General features: G+C 41.4%; 1 protein-coding gene across 6 annotated transcripts in view; it reads right to left on the bottom strand.

Annotated features, from left to right (window-relative positions):
• tnip1 (TNFAIP3 interacting protein 1) overlaps nt 1–23,431 on the bottom strand; it is a 37,670-nt gene extending 14,239 nt beyond the window's left edge. For 4 of the 6 annotated variants that reach the window (XM_058407346.1, XM_058407344.1, XM_058407347.1 and 1 more), the window contains exons 1-7: nt 18,729–18,884; nt 13,985–14,147; nt 10,267–10,413; nt 9,033–9,121; nt 8,771–8,833; nt 7,037–7,207; nt 6,596–6,690 (exon numbers count right to left, since the gene is read on the bottom strand). In XM_058407346.1, coding sequence (XP_058263329.1) covers nt 6,596–6,690; nt 7,037–7,207; nt 8,771–8,833; nt 9,033–9,121; nt 10,267–10,413; nt 13,985–14,123 — 704 coding nt within the window. In that variant the 5' untranslated portion in view covers nt 14,124–14,147; nt 18,729–18,884. Of the gene's footprint in view, nt 1–6,595; nt 6,691–7,036; nt 7,208–8,770; nt 8,834–9,032; nt 9,122–9,818; nt 9,878–10,266; nt 10,414–13,984; nt 14,148–18,728; nt 18,885–23,296 lie in introns of those variants that run through there. The other 2 variants (XM_058407345.1, XM_058407349.1) reach the window with 2 other exon arrangements.
• Nucleotides 23,432–24,379: the final 948 nt, after the last annotated feature.

The raw sequence follows: 24,379 nt of genomic DNA, 5'->3' as shown, positions 1-24,379 counted from the left end.
GGTGTGTGTGTGTGTCTGTATGTGTACCCATGTGTTTGTGTGGTGTGTGTGTGTGTCTGTATGTGTACCCATGTGTTTGTGTGGTGTGTGTGTCTGTATGTGTACCCATGTGTCTGTGTGGTGTGTGTGTGTCTGTATGTGTACCCATGTGTCTGTGTGGTGTGTTTGTGTGTCTGTATGTGTACCCATGTGTCTGTGTGGTGTGTGTGTGTGTGTCTGTATGTGTACCCATGTGTCTGTGTGGTGTGTGTGTGTGTGTGTCTGTATGTGTACCCATGTGTCTATGTGGTGTGTGTGTGTGTGTCTGTATGTGTACCCATGTGTCTGTGTGGTGTGTGTGTCTGTATGTGTACCCATGTGTCTGTGTGGTGTGTGTGTCTGTATGTGTACCCATGTGTCTGTGTGGTGTGTGTGTGTCTGTATGTGTACCCATGTGTCTGTGTGGTGTGTGTGTGTGTCTGTATGTGTACCCATGTGTCTGTGTGGTGTGTGTGTGTCTGTATGTGTACCCATGTGTCTGTGTGGTGTGTGTGTGTGTGTGTCTGTATGTGTACCCATGTGTCTGTGTGGTGTGTGTGTGTGTGTGTCTGTATGTGTACCCATGTGTCTGTGTGGTGTGTGTGTGTGTGTGTCTGTATGTGTACCCATGTGTCTGTGTGGTGTGTGTGTGTGTCTGTATGTGTACCCATGTGTCTGTGTGGTGTGTGTGTGTCTGTATGTGTACCCATGTGTCTGTGTGGTGTGTGTGTGTGTGTCTGTATGTGTACCCATGTGTCTGTGTGGTGTGTGTGTGTGTGTGTCTGTATGTGTACCCATGTGTCTGTGTGGTGTGTGTGTGTGTGTGTGTCTGTTTGTGTACCCATGTGTTTGTGTGGTGTGTGTGTGTGTCTGTATGTGTACCCATGTGTCTGTGTGGTGTGTGTGTGTGTGTCTGTATGTGTACCCATGTGTCTGTGTGGTGTGTGTGTGTGTGTCTGTATGTGTACCCATGTGTCTGTGTGGTGTGTGTGTGTGTGTGTGTCTGTATGTGTACCCATGTGTCTGTGTGGTGTGTGTGTGTGTGTCTGTATGTGTACCCATGTGTCTGTGTGGTGTGTGTGTGTGTCTGTATGTGTACCCATGTGTCTGTGTGGTGTGTGTGTGTGTGTCTGTATGTGTACCCATGTGTCTGTGTGGTGTGTGTGTGTGTGTGTGTCTGTATGTGTACCCATGTGTCTGTGTGGTGTGTGTGTGTGTGTCTGTATGTGTACCCATGTGTCTGTGTGGTGTGTGTGTGTGTCTGTATGTGTACCCATGTGTCTGTGTGGTGTGTGTGTGTGTGTGTGTCTGTATGTGTACCCATGTGTCTGTGTGGTGTGTGTGTGTGTGTCTGTATGTGTACCCATGTGTCTGTGTGGTGTGTGTGTGTGTGTGTGTCTGTATGTGTACCCATGTGTCTGTGTGGTGTGTGTGTGTGTGTGTGTCTGTATGTGTACCCATGTGTCTGTGTGGTGTGTGTGTGTCTGTATGTGTACCCATGTGTCTGTGTGGTGTGTGTGTGTGTGTGTCTGTATGTGTACCCATGTGTCTGTGTGGTGTGTGTGTGTGTGTGTCTGTATGTGTACCCATGTGTCTGTGTGGTGTGTGTGTGTCTGTATGTGTACCCATGTGTCTGTGTGGTGTGTGTGTGTGTCTGTATGTGTACCCATGTGTTTGTGTGGTGTGTGTGTCTGTATGTGTACCCATGTGTCTGTGTGGTGTGTGTGTGTGTCTGTATGTGTACCCATGTGTCTGTGTGGTGTGTGTGTGTGTGTCTGTATGTGTACCCATGTGTCTGTGTGGTGTGTGTGTGTGTGTCTGTATGTGTACCCATGTGTCTGTGTGGTGTGTGTGTGTGTGTCTGTATGTGTACCCATGTGTCTGTGTGGTGTGTGTGTGTGTGTCTGTATGTGTACCCATGTGTCTGTGTGGTGTGTGTGTGTGTCTGTATGTGTACCCATGTGTCTGTGTGGTGTGTGTGTGTCTGTATGTGTACCCATGTGTCTGTGTGGTGTGTGTGTGTCTGTATGTGTACCCATGTGTCTGTGTGGTGTGTGTCTGTCTGTATGTGTACCCATGTGTCTGTGTGGTGTGTGTGTGTGTGTGTCTGTATGTGTACCCATGTGTCTGTGTGGTGTTTGTGTGTCTGTATGTGTACCCATGTGTCTGTGTGGTGTGTGTGTGTCTGTATGTGTACCCATGTGTCTGTGTGGTGTGTGTGTGTCTGTATGTGTACCCATGTGTCTGTGTGGTGTGTGTGTGTGTGTGTCTGTATGTGTACCCATGTGTCTATGTGGTGTGTGTGTGTCTGTATGTGTACCCATGTGTTTGTGTGGTGTGTGTGTGTGTCTGTATGTGTACCCATGTGTCTGTGTGGTGTGTGTGTGTGTGTGTCTGTATGTGTACCCATGTGTCTGTGTGGTGTGTGTGTGTGTCTGTATGTGTACCCATGTGTCTGTGTGGTGTGTGTGTGTGTCTGTATGTGTACCCATGTGTCTGTGTGGTGTGTGTGTGTGTGTGTGTCTGTATGTGTACCCATGTGTCTGTGTGGTGTGTGTGTGTGTGTCTGTATGTGTACCCATGTGTTTGTGTGGTGTGTGTGTGTGTCTGTATGTGTACCCATGTGTCTGTGTGGTGTGTGTGTGTCTGTATGTGTACCCATGTGTCTGTGTGGTGTGTGTGTGTCTGTATGTGTACCCATGTGTCTGTGTGGTGTGTGTGTGTGTCTGTATGTGTACCCATGTGTTTGTGTGGTGTGTGTGTGTGTGTCTGTATGTGTACCCATGTGTCTGTGTGGTGTGTGTGTGTGTGTCTGTATGTGTACCCATGTGTCTGTGTGGTGTGTGTGTGTGTGTGTCTGTATGTGTACCCATGTGTCTGTGTGGTGTGTGTGTGTCTGTATGTGTACCCATGTGTCTGTGTGGTGTGTGTGTGTGTCTGTATGTGTACCCATGTGTTTGTGTGGTGTGTGTGTGTGTCTGTATGTGTACCCATGTGTTTGTGTGGTGTGTGTGTCTGTATGTGTACCCATGTGTCTGTGTGGTGTGTGTGTGTCTGTATGTGTACCCATGTGTCTGTGTGGTGTGTTTGTGTGTCTGTATGTGTACCCATGTGTCTGTGTGGTGTGTGTGTGTGTGTCTGTATGTGTACCCATGTGTCTGTGTGGTGTGTGTGTGTGTGTGTCTGTATGTGTACCCATGTGTCTATGTGGTGTGTGTGTGTGTGTCTGTATGTGTACCCATGTGTCTGTGTGGTGTGTGTGTCTGTATGTGTACCCATGTGTCTGTGTGGTGTGTGTGTGTCTGTATGTGTACCCATGTGTCTGTGTGGTGTGTGTGTGTGTCTGTATGTGTACCCATGTGTTTGTGTGGTGTGTGTGTGTGTCTGTATGTGTACCCATGTGTTTGTGTGGTGTGTGTGTCTGTATGTGTACCCATGTGTCTGTGTGGTGTGTGTGTGTCTGTATGTGTACCCATGTGTCTGTGTGGTGTGTGTGTGTGTCTGTATGTGTACCCATGTGTTTGTGTGGTGTGTGTGTGTCTGTATGTGTACCCATGTGTTTGTGTGGTGTGTGTGTGTCTGTATGTGTACCCATGTGTTTGTGTGGTGTGTGTGTGTGTGTGTGTCTGTATGTGTACCCATGTGTTTGTGGTGTGTGTGTGTCTGTATGTGTACCCATGTGTCTGTGTGGTGTGTGTGTGTGTCTGTATGTGTACCCATGTGTTTGTGTGGTGTGTGTGTGTGTCTGTATGTGTACCCATGTGTTTGTGTGGTGTGTGTGTCTGTATGTGTACCCATGTGTCTGTGTGGTGTGTGTGTGTCTGTATGTGTACCCATGTGTCTGTGTGGTGTGTTTGTGTGTCTGTATGTGTACCCATGTGTCTGTGTGGTGTGTGTGTGTGTGTCTGTATGTGTACCCATGTGTCTGTGTGGTGTGTGTGTGTGTGTGTCTGTATGTGTACCCATGTGTCTATGTGGTGTGTGTGTGTGTGTCTGTATGTGTACCCATGTGTCTGTGTGGTGTGTGTGTCTGTATGTGTACCCATGTGTCTGTGTGGTGTGTGTGTCTGTATGTGTACCCATGTGTCTGTGTGGTGTGTGTGTGTCTGTATGTGTACCCATGTGTCTGTGTGGTGTGTGTGTGTGTCTGTATGTGTACCCATGTGTTTGTGTGGTGTGTGTGTGTGTCTGTATGTGTACCCATGTGTTTGTGTGGTGTGTGTGTGTCTGTATGTGTACCCATGTGTTTGTGTGGTGTGTGTGTGTGTCTGTATGTGTACCCATGTGTTTGTGTGGTGTGTGTCTGTATGTGTACCCATGTGTTTGTGTGGTGTGTGTGTGTCTGTATGTGTACCCATGTGTTTGTGTGGTGTGTGTGTGTCTGTATGTGTACCCATGTGTCTGTGTGGTGTTTGTGTGTCTGTATGTGTACCCATGTGTCTGTGTGGTGTGTGTGTGTCTGTATGTGTACCCATGTGTCTGTGTGGTGTGTGTGTGTCTGTATGTGTACCCATGTGTTTGTGTGGTGTGTGTCTGTATGTGTACCCATGTGTCTGTGTGGTGTGTGTGTGTGTGTCTGTATGTGTACCCATGTGTCTGTGTGGTGTGTGTGTCTGTATGTGTACCCATGTGTCTGTGTGGTGTGTGTCTGTATGTGTACCCATGTGTCTGTGTGGTGTGTGTGTGTGTGTCTGTATGTGTACCCATGTGTCTGTGTGGTGTGTGTGTGTGTCTGTATGTGTACCCATGTGTTTGTGTGGTGTGTGTCTGTATGTGTACCCATGTGTTTGTGTGGTGTGTGTGTGTGTCTGTATGTGTACCCATGTGTCTGTGTGGTGTGTGTGTCTGTATGTGTACCCATGTGTCTGTGTGGTGTGTGTGTGTGTGTCTGTATGTGTACCCATGTGTCTGTGTGGTGTGTGTCTGTATGTGTACCCATGTGTCTGTGTGGTGTGTGTGTGTGTGTCTGTATGTGTACCCATGTGTTTGTGTGGTGTGTGTGTGTGTCTGTATGTGTACCCATGTGTTTGTGTGGTGTGTGTCTGTATGTGTACCCATGTGTTTGTGTGGTGTGTGTGTGTGTCTGTATGTGTACCCATGTGTTTGTGTGGTGTGTGTCTGTATGTGTACCCATGTGTTTGTGTGGTGTGTGTGTGTCTGTATGTGTACCCATGTGTTTGTGTGGTGTGTGTGTGTCTGTATGTGTACCCATGTGTTTGTGTTTTGCCAAACAAACTGCATTTCACCCAGTTCTCTCTCTCTCTCTCTCTCTCTCTCTCTCACACACACACACACACTTCATCAGGAAGTAGTTAATCCTGAAACTCTCCAAAAGCAGAAGGTTTGTAGAATTCCTGGGAATCGATGTGTCTGAGTCAGACGGAAACAGGAGTGATAAAGCACGAGTGTTTATCTACACAATCTGTGTGTCCAATCTAAATATAACACTCTCACACACATCCAGCTACAGTTACACTACACCAGCTGCTGATACTGAGTCTGATGGACACTGGAGATACAGGACCAGATCATGACCAGCAGTGCAGAGTGACCACTGACCAATCACAGCTAAGAGACTTTCTTTCTTTCTTGCTAGGTTTATTATTATTCAGTATGGCGTACACGCTGCGTCCTGGAACAGGACGGTTGCTATAGAAACCATACCATGTTAGAGTGAGTGTGTAAATATAAACATTTTATAAAAAATGAATTGAGATCTTCTGACCAATCAGATTCCAGAACTCAGCAGCATGGTGGTATAAAAGTATCACACCCACCCACACACACACACACACAGACACACACACAGACACACACATACACACACATACACACATATACACACATATACACACATATACACACACTCACACACACCCAGAACAGAACGCGACCATAACCTTTCAGCTAATTTCGTCACGGAACTGAGCCGTTACTATAGAAACAACACGTCCACGCCCACACACACAAACAAGGCACTGGAGCGTACATCCAGGTTATCGGACGTGTGGTAATGAGAGTACGCAAACGACGCGAAGGCTTTTCCCGCTCTGAAGCTCACGTTAGTGGTGAAGCAGAGAGATTCAGGAAGAGGACGCAGATTCTGGAAAGACCCGACACTACAGCGGGAAACCCGCTCATCACTTTTCCCAAAACAGACTGAACCGTGAGACGTGACGGGGGAGAAACACCCCCATGTTCCACACCGCTCACGTGACACATGGGTCAGGAAAAGAGTGGTGTAGTGACAGCTCACACAGGAGGACATCCTGTTGCACCGGGCTGGGGGGGGTGTAACAGTATGTCAGGACGGAGTTTATTCCCACACGTTATTGTCCAGATTAACGGCAACACTATTGAGGAGCTTACAATTTTTCAAAATTAGCGCAGATTTGGGTCGAGACATGGCGTGTGATCATTACGACACGTGTAGAGCCGAAGCCTAGATTCCTAGATACGTAAAGACCTTCCTGTTCACGCTTATGTTATAATCAGCTACGAACATCTTCGCGCTTTTAATCAGATTTATTTATGTAACTTTCCGTAAACTGCGCTCAGTAACTGGAAGCCGTCTCACCTCAGCTGCTCCAGGTCGCGATTCCGATACTGAAGGTCCTCCTCCATTTTCTTGCGTAGCTCATTGTTTTCCTGCCTCAGCTGCTCACATAGAGTCTGAAACCCAGAAAACGGTTCAGTCACCATGCCGATTAATAATCAGAGAAGATCGGATTAATAATCAGAGTAGATTGGATTAATAATCAGAGTAGATTGGATTAATAATCAGAGAAGATTGGATTAATAATCAGAGTAGATTGGATTAATAATCAGAGAAGATTGGATTAATAATCAGAGAAGATTGGATTAATAATCAGAGAAGATCGGATTAATAATAAGAGAAGACCAGATTAATAATCTAAAAAGATTGGATTAATAATTGAAGAAGTTAACAGTGTAACTGTATGTTTAATATTTTACGGACTACCTCCACTGATGTGTGTGTGTGTGTGTGTGTCTCCACCTGCAGCAGTGAGGTTCTCTGCTCGTTCTTCTGCACTTTAGAGGACAGGGTGTGGAACTCCACGGCCATGCGGCCCAGGTGAGCCAGCAGCTGGTTGGGGTTAGACTCCTGTGCAAACACACTGAAGGAACTCTCCAACCTCTGCAGCTGACTGGCCAACTCTGTGTTCTCCTGTACACACACACACACACACACACACACAAACCAATAAATTAATACACACACACACGTATATACAAACAACCACACATATACATTCATACACACACAAACACGCGCACACACACACACAAACAACCACACATATACATTCATACACACATACACACACAAACACGCGCACACACACACACACACACACAAACAACCACACATATACATTCATACACACATACACACACAAACACGCGCACACACACACACACACACAAACAACCACACATATGCATTCATACACACATACACACACAAACATGCGCACACACACACACACACACACACACAAACAACCACACATATACATTCATACACACATACACACACAAACACGCGCGCACACACACACACACACACACACAAACAACCACACATACATTCATACACACATACACACACAAACACAAACAACCACACATATGCATTCATACACACATACACACACAAACACAAACAACCACACATATGCATTCATACACACATACACACACAAACACAAACAACCACACATATGCATTCATACACACATACACACACAAACACAAACAACCACACATATGCATTCATACACACATACACACACAAACACAAACAACCACACAGATATCAGGAATGCTCAGGAAAAAATAAGAGACCACTGCCCAATCTCCAGATTTGAAACCTCACACAAAACAGCCACACACAAAGAAACCCATACGCACACACACACACACACACAAACAACCACACATATGGAAGTACACACACACATGCATGCAGACACATACACAGAGCCATGTACATAAGCACACATACCCATATACAAACAATCACACATATATATGCGCACACACACACACACACACACACACGCACACACACACGCACACGCACACAATATGTAAACATTTGGTCTATAATAAACTTGGAGTTTCAGACAGCGATCCCCCCCCAGCCACCGCGTCCACAATTCCAGTTCCTCAGCATACTCTCAGTGTAACAGGTTCTCACGGAAAAGCGAAAGCAAAACACAACGTTCCGAACATGGCTTTACAGTAAACATGCTGCGCTATTGTTAAAAACCAGGAACTTCAAGCGCAAATTGCCAGTAATACACACTCCACCAGAGGTTAATACTTACACGCTGCGGCATTTAGCATTCAGCGTAACAGACGGCGCCTCGGCTCTAGCGCGCCTTACACTAACTGAGAAAATCCAAAAACTTGAGAATATCTCCTGCGCTTCTGATGGGAAAGGCGATTGAGGAAGAAAGCCCGTTTTCCCTCTCATGTGTCTCCAAAAGAGAAATTCCTGCGATTGCGAGTGACGAGTCATTGGTCCTGCCTCGAGTCAAACCTGGAGTTTCCCTCTCTGAGTCACAGCTGACTTGACGAGCCCGTGTACGAGCCGGCTGAGTCACTGCAGCCGAGTTAGAATAAATAGAATTTTCTTTAAAAAGCAAACACGTGAGCGTGGTACGGGAATGCTCGCTGTCACGTGCCGCTCGGAAGACCCTCAGAATTTCCACAGGAAGCTCACCGTTTGCGTCTCCGCCATGGTCTTGTCCTCGGTGTTGACCAGCTCGAAGTGTGACGAGGTCTCCTTCGAAACACAAGAATGCACAGGGTTACAAAAGCTGGCTCGTCCGGCTCTGAAACCACGCCGTACATGTGCCCCGACCTGATATAGCAGCTCTGCCAGGGAGTCTGATGCACACTGCATTTGCATAATGTGAGTGAGGAATGTAAATGACCGACGTGAATGTGTTCGGTGGAGGCGAGTTCGTGAAGTGCAGACTCACGGTGACTTCCGGTTGGACGGTTTTCCCGGTCAGGCACTCGCGGGGATCCAATCGCACAGACGTCTGGTGACTCAGGAGCTTCCCATGACCTGAGAGATCATCACGGCATTTAGATTTAGAATTACAGCAGAGACCACATGACACCCAAAGACAACATGTCGCTTAACTGAATAGAAATGAATAGAACTGAACAGAACAGAATCGAATACAATAAAACAGAACTGAACAGAATCGAATAGAATCGAATAGAATATAACAGAACTGAATAGAACTGAATAGAATGGATTAAAATTAAACAGAATTGAACAGAATAGAATAAAATAAATCTAAATAGAACTGAATGGAATGGAGAAAACAGAATAAAACAGAACTGAATATAACCGAATAGAATAGAACAGAACCAAATAGAATTGAGTAACCAGAGAAGAGCAAAAGAGAACACGCACATTTCTATACGGTATAACAACATAAGTGAATACAAAACATATCAAACGGAATAGAATAAAGGTGAATAGAATAGGATAGTATATAAATATAAGAGTAATAAGAATTGAAATAAATAGTATTTTAAAAAGGTGAATAGAATAGGATAGAATAGGATATAAGAATAATAAGAATTGAGATAAATAGAATTTTTAAAAAAGAAAACAAAAAGAAAATATTCTAAAAGACAATCCAATCAAACCAAATGGAGAAGAATACAACAGAACTGGAATTGAATAAAATATAGGTCAGAGACTCATAACAGAATAAAAATAGAAGTGAATAGAATTGAATCTAACGTACAGAGTAGAGCAGTCTGGACGTGAATCCCTTCAGCAGCAGTTTGATTTGTTTTCCTCTTGTAAAAGTCAGCACAGTGAAGACTAAAGAAAGGAAGGTGGAGGGAATTTCTCTCTCACCTCAGCTCGGACTTTTTTAAGTCGATCACGCGTGACTTGGCAAATATTTTATGCTAATTGTGTAATTCATTTCTATTTTTAGATCTGTTGTGTTATGAGATTGCAGGTGTACAGATAGGCTGCTGGAGATACTGGAATAGAATTCTACTCCATGTAAAACCACAGCACACACACAGACTCGGACCTGTAACCACAGCACACACACAGACTCGGACCTGTAACCACAGCACACACACAGACTCGGACCTGTAACCACAGCACACACACAGACTCGGACCTGTAACCACAGCACACACACAGACTCGGACCTGTCCACTCCAGCGTACTCTTACCTTGGGTGTCGGTGTGAACGGGATTAGCGATGCAGGCGCTGGCGAAGCTGGACGTGGAGGACTTCAGCGCTTCGTTGTCTCTCACCAGCTCCTCCACTCGCTTGCGGAGCTTCAGCGCCTCTGACTGAGACTCTTCCAGCAGATCTCCTGTAGGTCCAACCCAGAAACACAGAGGTGAGGTGTGACGTGTGGTAAAGATCACAGGAGTGACCTCACAGCTCACACACGGTCACACTCTGGGAGCATAACATCTCTCAGCTGTGTTTAAGCTCTCAGTCAGTGTCAGAGTCAGTCACTCTGTCAGTGAGTCAGTGAGTCAGTGAGTCAGGGCACTGCCCCGAGAGATACCGGAGCACTGAGTGAAGAAAAAACGCTGCACTTTGACACCACCATAAGAAAACAAACCTGTTCAGTTACATTCACTCGGCATGAACAAACACACATGCACCAAAACACACTCACACACACACACACACACACACACACACACAGACACACACATGAACTAAAACACACACACACCTCTGCAGCAGCTGAACAGAACTGAAAGAGTGAAATGAAAGAGTAGAAAAGTGCAGACCGAAATAGAATAGAACCGAGCTGAAACAAGCACATTACAATAGAATTGAGTAGATTACAACCAAGCTGGAATTAATACATCACAATAGAATTGGACAAAATACAACTGAGCTGAAATGAATAGAATGCAATACAATAGAACAGAACCGAGCTGAAACAAATAGACTGCAATAGAATTGAATAGAACAGAACCGAGCTGAAACAAGTACATCACAATAGAATGGGATAGAATAGAACTGAGCCAAAATAAATAGAATGCAACAGAACTGAATAGAAGCGAACCGAGCTGAAACAAACAGATTGCAGTAGAATTGAATAGAACAGTAAAGAGCTCAAAGAAATAGATTGCAATAGAATGGAATAGAACAGAACAAAGCTGAAATAAGCAGACTGCAATAGAATTGAATAGAACCGAGCTGAGCAGAATAGATTACTATAGAACTGAAACAAACAGATTACAATAGATTTGAATAGAACAGAACCGACCTGAGCGGAATAGAATAGACTAGAATATGATAGAATAGACTAGAACACAATGAAACTGAGCCTAATAGAAACAGAACTAAACAAAACAAAATAAAATACAACCGAACAAAGCTGACCAGAACAGATCAGACTAGCTGTCTGACTGAACAGAACATTATAGAAATATAAACATGATAGATTGGACTAGAATAGAACAGAATAGAAGAGAATAATTTGGAACATGCAAGAAGAAAACAATATAGAATAAAAAACAGAACAGCGCTGAACAGAAGAGAACAGAAACTAGAACAGAGCAGAACAAGATAAGAGAACAAAAGCAGGACAAAGGTGAAGAGAAGAGAATAGAAAACAAAAATAAATGAAATAAAGCAGAATAGAATACAGATAGAACAGACCAGGAGAGAATTTAACAGAATAAAACGAAAGAGTGATACAGAACAGGAAAGAATAGAATGGAAGAGAATAGAGATTGATGAAGAACTGAACAGAATTGAATAGGAGGGAATGGAATAGAATTATGCAGAAAAGTACAGAGTAGAATAGAATTATGCAGAAAAGTACAGAACAGTATAGAACTAGAACAGAATAGAGCGGAATAGAATTATGCCGTAATCGTACAGAATAGAATAGTACAGAACGGAATACAATAGCACGGAATAGTAAAGAATAGAACAGAATATAATAATGCACAATAGTACAGAATAGAACTAGAATAGAATGGAATTATTCGGTAATAGTACAGAATAGAACAGAACAGAATAGAATAGAATTATGCAGAACAGTACAGAACAGTGTGGAATAAAAAAAAACTAAAATGGAACAAAATAAAATAAAAAGACTGATTTATTTTATAGAGTTAACTTTATAGAGTAAACTCTACTGGCTACTCTCCTTCTATAAGTGTTAAGCTGGTAGGTTAGTGCTGGTGGGTGAAGTACCTACTGTAACTTTATTCTAGAGTGGGGGGGGGGTAGGTGTTATGGGGTAAATAATGAAGTCAGCAGTCAGAAGGGACTCTCCATGACTGCTTTGGGTAAATCTACACACGTGTGGCATGACCTGACCTCACGTGCAGCCTTCTCCTGAACGGACACGCCCAGCGGGTAGCGATTAGCAGGATGAGGCGCGGGAACCACGTGTGGAGCCTGAAGCTCCGTCAACACTGCGCCTGCTCCGCCCACCATTCATCATCACTGTGCTGTGGGGCTGGAAAACTCCACATGTTACAGTGGATCAGCACAGGGAGGCACTGGTTACACTGGCACAGGGAGGCACTGGTTACACTGGCACAGGGAGGCACTGGTTACACTGGCACAGGGAGGCACTGGTTACACTGGCACAGGGAGGCACTGGTTACACTGGCACAGGGAGGCACTGGTTGCACTGGCACAGGGAGGCACTGGTTACACTGGCACAGGGAGGCACTGGTTACACTGGCACAGGGAGGCACTGGTTACACTGGCACAGGGAGGCACTGGTTACACTGGCACAGGGTGGCACTGGTTACACTGGCACAGGGAGGCACTGGTTACACTGGCACAGGGAGGCACTGGTTACACTGGCACAGGGAGGCACTGGTTACACTGGCACAGGGTGGCACTGGTTACACTGGCACAGGGAGGCACTGGTTACACTGGCACAGGGAGGCACTGGTTACACTGGCACAGGGTGGCACTGGTTACACTGGCACAGGGAGGCACTGGTTACACTGGCACAGGGAGGCACTGGTTACACTGGCACAGGGTGGCACTGGTTACACTGGCACAGGGAGGCACTGGTTACACTGGCACAGGGAGGCACTGGTTACACTGGCACAGGGAGGCACTGGTTACACTGGCACAGGGAGGCACTGGAGGCACTGGTTGCACTGGCACAGGGAGGCACTGGTTGCACTGGCACAGGGAGGCACTGGTTGCACTGGCACAGGGAGGCACTGGTTACACTGGCACAGGGAGGCACTGGTTACACTGGCACAGGGAGGCACTGGTTACACTGGCACAGGGAGGCACTGGTTACACTGGCACAGGGAGGCACTGGTTACACCATACCAGTCATACCGGAGTGATTTATTTCACAGTGACACATCAGATCTCACTCCATTTTTAGCTACACTTCAGGCTGTGGAATGTCCGTAAGACGAGTTTCTCTTCTCGCTTACATCATCGTCTCACCTTTTGTCTTTTCTCTCTCTCCTCTGTCATGAAGACTTTATCAATAATCATGTCCATACAGAAAAACACCGGATACATGATTAGACGTTTTACTTAGTTTTGTGAAAAGGGGTTTTATCGTGCTGCTGAGAAACGGCACTGTTACAAAGCGGAGACTGATTAATATTTAGGTAGGGAAGGAAGGAAAGAAAGAATGAAAGAAAGCAAGACCGAAAGAAAGATAGAACGAAAGAAAGAATGAAAGAAAGCATGAAAGAAAGCAAGAAAGCAAGAAAGCAAGAAAGAAAGAAAGCAAGAAAGCAAGAAAGCAAGAAAGCAAGAAAGAAAGAAAGAAAGAAAGAAAGAAAGAAAGAAAGAAAGAAAGAAAGAAAGAAAAGACAGTCCTCTGTCAGTGGTCAGTTGTTGTTTTGACAGTACTCTGTCAGTGGTCAGTTGTTTAGACCGGTCAGTGATTCAGACTTGTCCAGATGTCTGTGACTCACCGAGGCTCTTCAGGCCTTTCATGCGCTCTCTCAGCACCGTGTTCTCCTCCAGGAGCTGCCTGTAGCTACTGGCCTCCTCTTTGGATTGAGCTTCGCTCCCGCCGGGGTCGTAGATCCGATACGGGCCTTTACCGTCCATACCCACCTACTCAAACATGCTCTCCTGCGCACACACACACACACACACACACACAGAGGGAGAAAACACACACACAAGCTTGAGGTGGCGATTTGAACAGGTCAGTTCCAGTAACTCTGACCCTCGTGCCTCTGTCCATTTACAATTCAAACAGAGCATTTGAATAAGCCGGAGCTGGGGATTTCTCTCAGGTTATTTTGGTCCAGGCCAATTTGAATGCTGACAGCGGTATAAAAACATGACGAGGGCAGTGACAGAGATGGAGGTGGAGATAACGTGATCACGCTGAAGACGGAACAATCTGCTTTGCTTTCTCTCCAGAAGAAAAAGGACGGAGCTTTAAAAAAAACAAAACATGCTGAATGACCTTAACCTTTTTACCAGCACCATCAACAAACACCAACTAACTAACTAACTAACTAACTAACTAACAAACAAAACACATTACAATTTTAGTATTTAGTTTTGATTCCATTTCCTCATCACACACTTCTGTTTCCAGATAGATAAATAGATAAATAAATAGATAAATAAATAGATAAATAAATAAATAAATAAATAAATAAATAAATAAATAAATAAATAAATAAATTAGAGCATTATTTGTTTTACTAACCACTGCAATGTAGATAGACAGACAGACAAAGAGACAGACAGAGAGACAGATACACAGATAAATAGATAGATAGACAGACAGACAGACAGACAGACAGACAGAGACAATTTCTCCCACATCAGTTTTTTAAAACATTTTTTCAGGGTTTTTTTTTTTGTAAAATTATTTTATAATTATATATTTATATATTTTTTATTCTATATATTTTATTTTAATTATATTTTTAAAAAGTAAATGACCTTTTGTAATTATTCACGGTAAATTTCAATGATTACTTTTTAAAATGTGCTATTTATTATTAAAATTATCATTATTAATAATAATAATAATAATAAAAGCCAGCATTTATAAGAAAACAGAGAAGCTAAGGTACTCACGATACGACTCACTCTACTCATTTCACACATCATCATTATCATCATCGTCGTCATCAGTGTTGTATGAAACCGGGCAGTCAGTCAACTGAAGCCCCTCGTCAGCACCACTGGCCATTTAAAGATGCTGAGTGAAACTGTTTCACTTTCCTTTCCAGTAACTGGATGAACTCTGGGGGATTAGTCAGTCAGAAACCAGACTGGACCAGTCCTCTGTGTCAAGTCAGGGCCTGATCCTGAAATTCCCCACTCCCTCCTGTAGGTGAACTGGGTCATGTGACCGAAATGCTGTGATGTGGCGATAAAAGAAACGGGCGGCGATATATCGGATGGACGTACACCACCGAATATTTCACTTTCTTTTCTTTTTCTCCGTTATAAAGCAGTTATGACAGTAACAAACTCATCACACACGGGGTGAGTGACCTACACAGGGGATTCTCTACACGTCTTCCCTTACGGTCACATATACGTTAACTCAATTACGACTCAGATTACACTCTGTGTGTGTGTGTGTGTGTGTGTGTTAGCGCTTCGAACCGTTTCACTTTCCTTTCCAGTAATTGTGATCAAACCTGGGATTAGTCAATCAGATACTGAAGGGGCATGCCCGGAGCACTTCGTAGTGCTTCACATACGAGCGAGGGATGATGGAAAAGTCTCTCCGTGTCATCACAGAAATTATATATATATATATATATATATATATAAATATAAAAAAACGCGTTAGACATTCTGGATTCTGATTGGTCGGTGCTGCTGTCAATCAAATCTCAGGTTTATAGTAATGTTATGGGATTGTTCCAACAGGAACAGCGAAAGAAGGAAGGAAGGAAGGAATCTCCAGCATCAGCGCATGGTAACAGCTACATCTGGAGTTTGTTATTTAATGCTTTATCAGTAAACATGGCATTAAGCAGAAAAACTAAAGCGTCTGCTAGGAAACGGGCGTTTATAGCTGCTGTAGCGAAAGCGAGAACGGGAACTAGTTTAGCAGACGTTCAATGGAGCTATAAAAAGCATTGTGTTGTGTTGCAAGAGGAATAAATAAACCACCCCTTAACACATACATACATACGCACACACAAATATATACATACACACATACATACACACACAAATATATACATACACACACATATATACCCACATACACAAATATATACATATACACACACACACAAATACATACACACACACAAATACATACATACACACACAAATATATACATACCCACACACACACACACACAAATATATACATACACAAATATATACATACCCACACACACACACAAATATATACATATACATATATATATATACACACACACACACTGACACACAAATACACACACAGACACACAAATCTATACATAAATATACACACACAGTTTTTTGAGAGGATGGAGGAAACCAGTGAACCCTGAGTACCTAACATTAGCTCCAGATGGAGCTCCACGTGATAACATCATTTATACGAGAACAAACACACATACTCTGGGGTTGGAGTATTACAGAAAAACACCCCCAACATCTGGGAGGTGAGGAAGATGAAGTTTCCCTTCAGTCCCCAGTGTGACGTGGATCACATTCCCATCACAACACGTCCCATCACAACACGTCCCATCACAACACGTCCCCGAGTGCTCTGTTCCTCAGACATGTCCACTTTACTGATGATTATAGCTCACTATTAATCAACAAAAGACACTATATAGTTTTTATCCCTTTATGGTTACTCTCTTACATCACTGAATAAACCTCTGTTTTGCCACCTGCTTTTAAGAGTTCAAGTTCAGGGATCAAGTCTGAATAAATAAACAAACAGATTAATAAATGTATGAATGAATGAATGAATGACTGAATGAATGAATGAATGAATGAATGAATGAATGAATAAATAAATTCCTTTCAGTATATGAATTAAATTCATGTGTAAAATATTATTTAAAAAAAAAAATTCTTAACCTTAAAACAGTAATGAGTAAAGTTATTATTATTATTATTATTATTATTATTATTATTATTTTGGGGCGAGACAATAAATAATAAACAATTTACATTTTTGTATCATTTAAAAAAAAAACCAATCCCTGACTGATCCTGGGTTCTCATCTCACCCACATGTCCTGAAGTCACCTCGGTCACCCAGAACGTCCTCGTTTCTCCCCTGAGGAAGAACATTTCGCACTGAACGTCCTTTGATACCGAGCGCACATGTGATGTGATTTTCATCCCAGAGCAGAGCTGAAGGACAGGAGACGCTTTCTGGATCGAGTCGGACTCGTCTCTGACCTTACTGACGTGTGTACTCAGACTTGTGTCATTAAATACCATCCTGATAACCGGTTTCATATTTTATTTAATATTTCAATAAATATTTTATTTCATATTAATAGTATTAGTTTTCTTTTCACATGCAAGTTTAAAAAGACGTAATTCCTTTTTCTGGAAGATCGCTTAATCTTAACTTGACTCCCTTAAGATTCAATCTTGACTTAACTGCCTTAAGACTCAATCTTGACCTGGTAGGGTCAAGATTGAGTCTTAAGGGCATGAACCCTATAAAGGTAAGGTCTCTAGAGTTTATTGTTAGGATTTATTATTATTGACTCCCTAAAGACTCGATGTTGACCTGATCTTGACTCCCTTAAGACTCAATTTTGACTTGGCCTTAACTCACATAAGACTCTTTGTTGACTTGGCTTCGGTGGTTTTTGACTTAGCGTCCGTCCACTGAAGACTGGACTCAGTCTTGGCTAGTCCTGGATTTGTCCTTAACAATGCCGTCCTGTCGACAGCTCTTGACACACGCTCTGTGATCTGTTTTTTTATTATTCGTTACCACAACGAAACCACAGACTTCCACTGCACCTTGTTCTTACAATCATCAGCCTACACGACTGTTTTTAAAAGATTTTAAAGAGATTTAAAAACGTAGAAATGCACAGAATCCTATAAATAATGTGAACCTGGACTGTAAGGTGACTGGGTCAGCGGAAAATTCGGGAATTTAAAGCTCTATAAACATCTGGAACCCATTCAAATAAGGAGTCCAACATCTAAACATCTGCTCAGAAAACACACTCAGATCTGCTTTAGAGTTTTGTCACGAATTGTGATCTCTCAAAATGGTTATTCAAGCAGACAGAACTTTATAACACTAATGTCAAGAGATGTTTTAATTAATTTAACAATAAATAAATAAATAAATAAACAAAGCAGCTTGTCTATTGTAGTATCAACAACATGCCTTGTATAGCAGAAGCTTATTATTTGACAGAATGCCTACGTCTGTATCTGCTAAAGAAGATTCTTATGCGTCTTATAAGCTAAACATCTGTAACAGATCAGTTATAACACCCAGACCACCGACAGAGAGAGCGCTTTACCTGCGTTATAGAGAGCGCATAGTAAACGATTAGCTTAGCGTCCGGCTAACAACAGGTGATGTGTTTACCCGTACTGCCAGGCTAGCTAGCTAGCTAGCAATAACACCTCGTTATGTATTACTGATTTAGCCACCAACTACGCCACAATCTGACCACAGACTGACCCCACAGCACGAGAGAGTGTTTAATAAATATAAAACAACGCCATATTTGTCACTACCTTTGTCGGTTAAATCTCCCGACGAGTCTCCGGAGACGAGCAAGAAGAATTGTGCGGAAGTAGCTCCGTGGGCGTCACTAAGCCTCCGCCATAGCAAACGCCTCCGACACGGCGATCTCCGCTCTGATTGGTCATCGCCCGCCCTTAACCATGCCTGTGTCTCGTTTCGCAACGGTAACCAGGGGGAAATTCCTCCTCGCGCTCGTGTAAACAGCTGCGCTTCACTGATCAGCGAGCCAATAGCCTGCGCCTTTTCTCAGGCTCATTAGCATATTTAAAGAGACAGCGTCAACTGTCACGAAGGCCGTTTTAATAGGTGTTATTAATTATTCTTAATCTTATTGCATCACTCATCAACCCAATAAATAAACAAAGAAACAAATATATAGATAATAAATAAGCTTTATACATACATACATACATACATACATACATACATACATACATACATACATACATGCATATATAAATGGACCATATCACAATGTTTTTAATATAAGCTAAAAATGTGAATATAATTTTTTAAACCACTAATTATATTATAATTAATATTATTATGTATATTTAATATTTAAATAATATTTAAATATTATCTTATTATCTTAATATCTTAAAATATTATTAATATATTATCTTATAATAAACAAACTAATAATAATATTTAAAATATTAAATATTAAAATAATATTTGCAAAATAATTATAACAACGTATATTATTATATTATGTTTTAATAATATTGTATATATTAACAATATTGATAATTATTATTTTGTCATGATGAGTAGCAAGGACAAGAATCTAAATTCTTAAGCTTTAAACAGTAATGAGTATAGTTATTATTATTATTATTATTATTATTATTATTATTATTATTATTATTATGGGGCAAGATAATAAACAATCTACAGCCCAAACCCTGACTGATCCTGGGCTCTTGTCTCGTCTCACCCACATGTCCTGAAGTCACCTCGGTCACCCAGAACGTCCTCATTTCTCCCCTCAGGAAGAACATTTGGAACTGAACGTTCTTTGATACAGAGCACACCCATGACGTAATGTTCTCTCGCCTCTGACCTTACTGACATGTGTACTTGGACTTGTGTCGCTAAACACCATCCTGATTTCAACCGAGGATTTGCAAAAATATTTAATATTTTATTTAATATTTCAATAAATATTTCATTTAATATTAATATTATTAGTTTTCTTTTCACATGCAAGATTAAAAAGAAGAAATCCCCTTTTCTGGAAGATCGCTTAATCGTTGGTAGAAAAAAATCATGAGTGAAGCCAACTAGCTGAAGTAAAGGGCTTCTTATACGTGACTTGGCTTCAACATTCTTAAGACAACCTTGATTTGACTTCAGCCATCTAAAGACTCAATCTTGACCTGATCTTGACTCCCTTAAGTCTCAATCTTGACTTAACTGCCTTAAGACTCAATCTTGACTCTCTTAAGACTCATTCTTGACCTGGTAATTAAATTATTATAATATGTTTTAATAATATTATTATATATTATTATTATTATTATTATTATTATTATTATTATTATTTTGTCATTATGAGAAACAAGGACAAGAATCTAAATCATTTTTTTCCCACAAGTGATTAGACCTGACCAGGACAAAAACCTCACTCAAAACCAATATGAATTTCCCTTTCTGAGCACAGAGTGTGGTGCCAGTATAACTTTATGTCTACTACACCCTGGCATACACAAACAGGGAAGCTGGATTAAGTAATTCCTGAGTTAACGCCAATAAGGGATGTTGTCATTTGGCCAAGAAACTTCGTTCCCAGGAAAGTTTGAGAAGTGATGTAAGGAAGTAGAGCCCACTATTAGTCAATAGTAAATTATCTGAGAATTTGTAACAATTAAAAATAACGAGTGCTGAATAAACAGGGGTGGAATCATCATGTCAGATTAGATTTGTGAACTCATGAGCTTCAGGCCGTCCATCTGAACGCTGAGCCTGTTCCCTAGCAATGATTTATCAACCTGAATACCAGCACACGACTAAACACACATTTACACACACCTCAGTGTTTTTCACATTATTTGATGAACATTCCACATATTCCATACTCCAGAACCACGTCAGTGTCCTTCATTTATCCTGTTTTTTAGACCAGACCATGGTTAAACACACTATGGATGAAATTTTACCTTAGCTGAAGAGTTTAGATCTGTTTTATTTCCTCACTTCTTTTTAAAACTTTTATTCACTTACATATTTATGGTCTCATTTTAAACAGTTTTATACGTCCAGATATTTTTGGTTACTCTATCTCTCCCTCTCTCCGACTCTCTGTCTCTCTCTCTCCCTCTCTCTCTGTTTCTCTTCCTCTGTCTCTCCCTGTCTCTCTCACTCTCTCTCTCTCTTTCTCTGTCTCTCTCTCTCCCTTTCTCTCTGTTTCTCTTCCTCTGTCTCTCCCTGTCTCTCTCTCTCTCTCTCTCTCTCTCTTAATCTCTCTCTCTCTCTCTCTCTCTCTCTCTGTGTCTTTCTCTTTCTCCTTCAAGCCTCAGCAAAGAATATTTTGAAGAAGTTTTAGTTTTAAATGGGAATGTTGACAGATATGTAATATGGAAGTGCCGTGACCTTTAACATGATACGCAAAAGAAAACCTAGAGAAAAAAAATCCCATAATTCCTCATTAACCAGCCGAAAGTGATTGATGAGCAGTTTTTATAACGCACTGATATCATTCTAAATAGGTCAACATCCCTTTAGAGCAAGAATCCACCATGAAGTTGCCAAGTAAGTACACTGTCACATGGTTTTATCAAAATGCCAACAGCATGAACCAGCGTGACTTTGCGTCGCTCTCGATCATCTCCATGTGTGTGGCGTCACATAAACAGTGACATCTGGTGGAGTCACATGTTCCGAAAAAATCTCAAGTCTATTATAAGACGTTACGCGTCTGAAAAAAGCAAAGGAGAACTCGGGCAAGCGTGTACGATCATATGAATAATAGGTGAAATATTCAGTGACTCACGCCTGAACAGCCCACCTACTGAAAAACAAACAGACACGTGAAAAACGTCTGAAGCGTAACGTGTAAAGCGTGTGAATCGTGCCTGAACCCACCAACCTGGGATGAATTATCTGGGGGGGGGGGGGAAACAATGCCTATATTTAAGGGATGACTCTTAACTAACGCAACACACACTTTAAGTTCAAAATCATTCAGACTCAAGTGGAAAAAAATTCTAACCTGAAACCAGACAAAATTTGCATTTTTAAAACTGACATTGATTTGGGACTTTTAATTAGCTTAGCATGTGTGGGACTACTGATTGTCGCTTTAATAGGATCAAAGTGAATATTTATTATTACATTTATTATTATGTGCTTATCTGAATCCCAGACCTCTTTCTAGACATGTATATATTATACTGTATTATATTATATTATATTATATTATATTATATTATATTATATTATATTATATTATATTATATTATATTATATTATATTATATTATATTTCATTACATTATATTATTTCACATTATATTGTATAATAGTTTTTTATATTTACTCTTAATAGCGTTCTTAAGAGTAGATATAAAGAACTATTATATAATATAATGTCTTATCAAGTAACCACATACAAAACAATGCAGAATGATGAAGTATTGAGCGAGGAGTAAAAAATGCAGAGCCATAAGTACTGCATAAGTAAGTTTAGGAGGTGTAACCGGTTAAATAAAGCTGGTTAAATAAAGCAAAAAAGTGATATATCAGCATGTCATGTAACACATATTACGTATGTATATACTAATAACGTACTATATTATGTATTATTTAACAGATCTTGCTGAATGTAAGTCGATGACAAGTTGAAGAGTGGCATTATTTCTCCGTATAACAGAGAGTTAAGTACTGACTGTCGCTTTAATATAATCTATGTGAATATTTACATAATGAATTTTTAAAAAATATCTTTATCATTATCATTATAATGTGCTTCTCTGAATCCCAGACTTCTTTTCATAGACATTTAAATATTATATCATATTGTACTATATTATATTGTATTACAGTATACATATACATATATGTGTATATATATATATATATATATATATATATATACACACACACACACACACACACACACACATACAGCGTTTCTTTCAACCTTGCATGTCTCCCACCCTGATGTCCTCACCACCACACTGTCTTAACTATGAAGAAAATTCTTTCCTTTTTAAAAAAATTGTCTGCGGTGCGTCTGTTGCTAACATGACAGTTAATGGTTAATGTGGTGAATGTCAAGTATAACGCCTGGAATTGCTAGAAACATCCCGAAATTAACGACCATAATGCAGCACCACAGAGAGAGAGAGAGAGAGAGAGTTGAGTTAAACAGCTCTGAAATCAAATATTATCAAATGAATGGGAATGGAATTGCATTTAACAAATTTTTTAGGTACACATATACATATGTAAAGACATACACACACATTCTGCACATACATATATGTATATATATATATAGAGAGAGAGAGAGAGACATACTCATATGCACATACACACACACACACAACACTCACCTCCTCGACCCGCTTGCGTCCGTCAGGCGTATTTTAAGGAAACTGGTGCCACTGGGGGAAGTGTTAGCAGTGCTTTTCGACTAAAAGGGGGAATTCCCACATAGTGGTAGAGCCCTGATATTTTTTAAGCTCTTTAAAAAAAAAAAAAGAAAGAAAGAAAAAAAAGGAGGAAGGGGGGGGTGCTTCTGTTTGCTTAACAGTCTGCCTGGTTAAGTGTTAACAAAGAGCATGTGGATCAGCCTGGACACACACACACACACACACCACACTTTTTTGGTATGTTCATGCTATGATACCGACTCCAGGAAGGAAACGTTTACCTAAAAGCACCAGGTTTAAACCCAGATGTTTGAGCTGGAGTATGCGTACAGGCTCAAAGCTCTGTGCAGAGTTGAACATCATGTGAATTTTAGTGACGGAACGATTGAAGGTATGTGAAGGAAAGCACAGAGAATGACACCAAAATGCAAAAAATATATAAATGAATAATAATAATAATAATAATAATAAGCATTCCATGTACACATTTTCACAAAAGACTGCTACTAGTGCACTAGCACGCCTGTGTATTTTCACACACACACACACACACACTATCATGAACTAGAACATGCTAAACCTCTGTTTGCACGCTACCCGTATGTGCTTTGCAGGCATATAGGTCAAGCTGAAAAACACAATCCTGATGGTTTATTTGCATTTTTCGTTCTAATCGCACGTTGGTCTCGCTGCTGCAGCATAATCAATGCTGTCTGAGATGTTGGCCAAGTGCAGGGGATTTCCTAGGCTCACAAGTTTTTTTTTTTTTTTTTTCTTCTTTCCTCTTTTAACTCAAAGATGGCCTGACAACAGCACACACACACACACACACACACACGAAAATGTGCACTCCAGCACATATGCACATACAAACACAGATGCAGATGTTGAAGGGCCTCTTTGATACAAACGTTCGAGACTAAATGTGCCTCTGAATACTGTTCAGCGCGTGAACATGAGGTTTTTATGTTTCTGAACTGGAACAAATTCTCCTGGAGTTCAATTCAATTTCATTCAGTTGTTTAGTTTTAAATTATAATCCGC

Source organism: Hemibagrus wyckioides, linkage group LG14 (genome assembly GCF_019097595.1).
Source record: "Hemibagrus wyckioides isolate EC202008001 linkage group LG14, SWU_Hwy_1.0, whole genome shotgun sequence".
Classification (NCBI taxonomy): domain Eukaryota; kingdom Metazoa; phylum Chordata; class Actinopteri; order Siluriformes; family Bagridae; genus Hemibagrus; species Hemibagrus wyckioides.
Note: the sequence above shows the minus strand (reverse complement) of the source record. Positions and strands in the feature narration are given on the sequence as shown.